The sequence below is a fragment of the Sinocyclocheilus rhinocerous genome, unplaced genomic scaffold, assembly GCF_001515625.1.
Source record: "Sinocyclocheilus rhinocerous isolate Xijiao unplaced genomic scaffold, SAMN03320098_v1.1 scaffold974, whole genome shotgun sequence".
NCBI classification, from domain to species: Eukaryota; Metazoa; Chordata; class Actinopteri; order Cypriniformes; family Cyprinidae; genus Sinocyclocheilus; species Sinocyclocheilus rhinocerous.
The window spans coordinates 270,182-274,260 of NW_015627262.1; the positions used below are offsets into that span (position 1 = coordinate 270,182).

At 35.2% G+C, this 4,079-nt stretch overlaps 2 protein-coding genes across 2 annotated transcripts; one reads left to right on the forward strand and one right to left on the reverse strand.

The window, feature by feature from the left end:
- The first annotated feature begins 39 nt into the window (after positions 1-39).
- On the forward strand, positions 40-1,336 carry LOC107726571 (NADH dehydrogenase [ubiquinone] 1 subunit C2-like). Its single transcript, XM_016536203.1, has 3 exons — positions 40-292; positions 870-1,013; positions 1,144-1,336. The coding sequence occupies exons 1-3, from the start codon at positions 154-156 to the stop codon at positions 1,191-1,193; spliced, it is 333 nt and encodes a 110-aa protein (XP_016391689.1). The 5' UTR covers positions 40-153; the 3' UTR covers positions 1,194-1,336.
- Positions 1,337-2,685: 1,349 nt separating this feature from the next.
- On the reverse strand, positions 2,686-3,296 carry LOC107726561 (mid1-interacting protein 1-B-like). Its single transcript, XM_016536195.1, has one exon. It carries the CDS (start codon positions 3,205-3,207, stop codon positions 2,791-2,793), a length of 417 nt encoding a protein of 138 aa, XP_016391681.1. The 5' UTR covers positions 3,208-3,296; the 3' UTR covers positions 2,686-2,790.
- Positions 3,297-4,079: the final 783 nt, after the last annotated feature.

Genomic DNA, 4,079 nt, shown 5'->3' on the forward strand with positions numbered 1-4,079 from the left:
TCTCTCCGGAACACTTAAATCCGCCATGTGTTTCTCACCGGACCTGTTTTTCATTTCCACCTAAACATTGCCCTAGATTTCCTCTAGGAGGTGATATGGAAAGTTAAGTGTCAAAAGGGTTTATGACTTTAGAAGAGCCCGGTATTTGGCGAAATGGGCCTTCTGCCTGACGAAGCGAAAGTTTTGCGTCCTCCGGGGATCGTCAACAGAAATTCAGTGTGGTTCGGGCTGTGCGGCTGGGCGACCGCAATGCTGCACAACAGTTTAAACCGCAGGCCTGCGCTCAAAGCCGGTGAGAACACATCTACACCAATGCAATTATAATAAATTATATCTGTAACATCAACATATTGTAATTTAATTGTATAATAATAATAATAAAATGCGTTCGTGGTTTGCACAAATGAACTGCGGTACAGTGATAATTTAACATTTATGTGGTACTGAATGAATGCCACATTCATATACCTTGATATTTACATGGTAACGTTACCTCATCAAAAAATGCCATGGTTACTATTATTTTTATTACCTAGATCAGTGGAATTGCTGTTGCATTCCTTTTTATTACTTAAAGCATTAACATTGCTTGTGACCGCATATGCAAAATGTGATGTAAAATTAATGCAGCAGTAATACCAGCTTTAATGCATTTACTTTTCAAAAAACATCAACAAATTTAATTCCCCTCACCAATTAAGTTAGCAAAATTTGGAATGAAAATTAAAACATCAATTGTATTCTAAAACATCAAGCATTCAATTTGATTATGCAAACATATATTTGAATGTCTAATGTTTTTCTTTCTTTTTTATTATATATATATATATATATATATATATATAATTTTTTTCCCCTTTTTTTTCCAGGTGTTCACCGCCAAGCGCTGTTCATAACTGTTGGATGGTTCATTGGTTATCATCTCACAAAGTATGAGAATTATAAATATGCCACATTGGACAGGGACATGAATGAGTACATCCGGCTGCATCCTGATGAATTTCCAGAGAAAGGTAACAGCACATGGAAATCCAGCCACATTATAGTGTGTTATTTTCTGTCTTGACATTTTCTTTATTTTCAAGTTGTGTGTCGCCACAATACTTTGTCTTTCAACTTTTTTATTTCACTTTCTCAAACCAGAACCGAAGACATTTGCTGAAATCGTGGAGCCTTTTCATCCAATCCGTTGAAAGGATGTAGTTGTCACAAGGAATGTGAAGACTACAGTTGCAAATCAAATCTGGTTGATCAAAATAATCCGAGTTTACTGTTAAAATACACTTATATTGATTTATTAAGTTGTGTCCTCAATGTCATTAAACTATTTGAAAAAAAAATAAATCTGATTTTTTTAAAGTCATTTTTTCCAATGAACAATTGGTTTTTACATTACCAGATTATTTTAATTTTATGGATCATCAAAACAAAACAAGATCATATTTTACCCACCCTCAAAAAAAAAACAAAAAAAAAATGCAAAATGTCTAATTTGTATTCCGTGGAAGATATACCGTTTGAATGACAGTTCTTTCATTTTTGGTGAACAACTGCTTTCACAATTAGTTTAGTCTTGTTCATGTGTGTATGTGGGATACTGATTATGCATCTGATGTCCTTCAAAGTGTGTTTGGCATAATGTCAGAAAGCATGTTACAAAGACATGCATAAACAAGGCCATCAGAATCTCTGAAATGATTGTTCAAATAATTGTGACGGCACTGAACAGCATGACATTTGAGACTGCTTTCATGTCACAAATGATTTCAGCTAGACTTTGGCATGGATATTGTACCGATAGCCTGTCTCATGAAATAATGAGCAATCCCTGGAATTTTGCAACTGATTCAGTTGCTCTTGGTTTACTTTGGAAGGTTTCATCTATTTCTCATTTGACATAAATTCAGTTAAAAACTGAATTATTACAGTAAAAGGAGCAATATAAGCAATATTATTATAGGACTTTATGTAAAGGTATTGTGTGTGTGTGTGTGTGTGTGTGCGCGCATCAGGGTTATTGTTTAATACAAAATTATTAAAAGTATTTTTTGTTAATTGAAATAAAATAAATGATTAAAAAAACTAGAAACGTTACTTTGGCAACTAACTGAAGTAAGTTTAAGATGAAGCACTAAAATTACTAACTAAAACTGAAAAAAAATTCTCACTTTAAATGAGACTCATTAAATATGATATAAATAATACTAAAATAACACTGGTGTACACAGTAATTTGGCAATATTACGTCAATTGTCTTTTATTATTGGCTTAAATTTGTAACATCTCAATGATTTCACTAGCCCGTTCTGCTTATTTTGACTGACATTTTAATATGTGAATTCCTTTTACAATATATGATACGCAAATGATGTACAGTTAAATCAAGTGAAGGCCTTTAAAGTGTTTCAGTGATCTTGATTATGTACTATACAAAATTGTGTTAATTAAACAACGAATCTCATAACCTAATACACTGCAACCCCTAATATTGGAGGGAAACAGTTTGTCTATTTTAAATTGTAGAAATCTCCAGAGGGATTTCCATTTACAATTGTTCACTAATAATCTGTGTACAGAATGTAAACCCAAATCACAAGCCAAATATAACGGATGTGTAAAAAAATATAAAATTTAAATATTAAAGAAAAAAATATTTTAAATACAATTCTGAAACAAAATCATTTGTAATGTTTTTAATTGCATGTCACATAGATGGTGACAAGGATGTAAACAGCTTTCCAGGTAATTGCAACCACCCAAGATGGATGTTTTCTCAAGATGTGCTGAATCCTAACGGCTGATCCCGATGATGTCCAAGTATTTCTCAGTCAAGTTCTGGGACTTCTTCGTGAGCGTTGCCATGACTGTGAACAGGCCTCGCAGATGGAAGTGGAAAATCTCTTCGGGTTCGGCCTCCAGCAGAGGCTCCAGGCCTTTGTGCAGGGTGGCGTGACTCTTGGCTTTGGCATCGTCATGTGGGATGAGGCCGCTCTCCACCGTGTTCTTGATGGCTTTCAGCAGAAGGTAGTACTCGTACAGGTCCATGCTGTTGTCGGCGGCCTCACAGTCCGAACCGTCATCGTACGGCACATCTCTGAGGAGGCTGGGAAGCAGGACGGTCTGCTCCATATTGTGCACTACTGTGCCGTAGCGCCTCAGGGCCAGCAGCAGAGAGTTTCGGCTGAACTTGGCATCGACAGACTGCATGGTTGTTGGAGGTGGGTTTCAGGCTGAGGGCGTCTCTTGATTAGATGGTGTAGCAGCCGGGGCCTGGATGCAGTGCAAAATCTGAAGAAAGAGGCTCTTTTTATAGCGTGTCTGACAGGGGCCGCATGGAGCAGTTATGCAACATAGTGGCCTGATCTGCTAGTGGTTGAGTTCAGTTAAAGCAGTTAAAGCACCCCCCCCCTTATTTCTTCACAGCGTGACATTCTGGCTGCCATGCTGAGACCGAGCAGTTTACTGAAGGCCACTAACCCCAGAATGGTCATTTACATCAGACCATCCCTTGTGAATAAGAAGTGTGCTTAAATGTGTACTCGTAGTGTACTTCAAGTCTAAAAAGTATATTTAAAAAAAAACTGTAGAAAGTGCAGATAATATAAGCTTAAAACTGAAATAAAAATAAATCAGCATTTTGTAATAATGTCCAATTAAAAGTTTGACTTTAAAGTACATTTTAAATCATTATGTTTTAAAGATCAGTTGTCATGCTTTAAAGAAGTACAATTATTTTGATGTGTTGACTAACGTAATAAAGCACAGGTAAAGTACTTGATTATAATGTTAACTGTAGTGTGTCATTTGATATTACATCTGTTAATATATGTTATCTGTACTAAATTGCAACCTCATCCTAACAAATGTGTAATTACAAATATATTTAAATACATCGCATACAAGTTTCAATAGAAAAGACATTAAAGTATGTTTTAGTTTAATGCTTGTGTACATTCAACAGTACACTTTAATCATATTTCGAAGACAATAAAAGTAAATATGAAATTACATATAATGATGTACTTAAGTTCTATTTCAGTGGGTAAAAAAGCACTCTTAAATGAATTTTAGTTTAATTA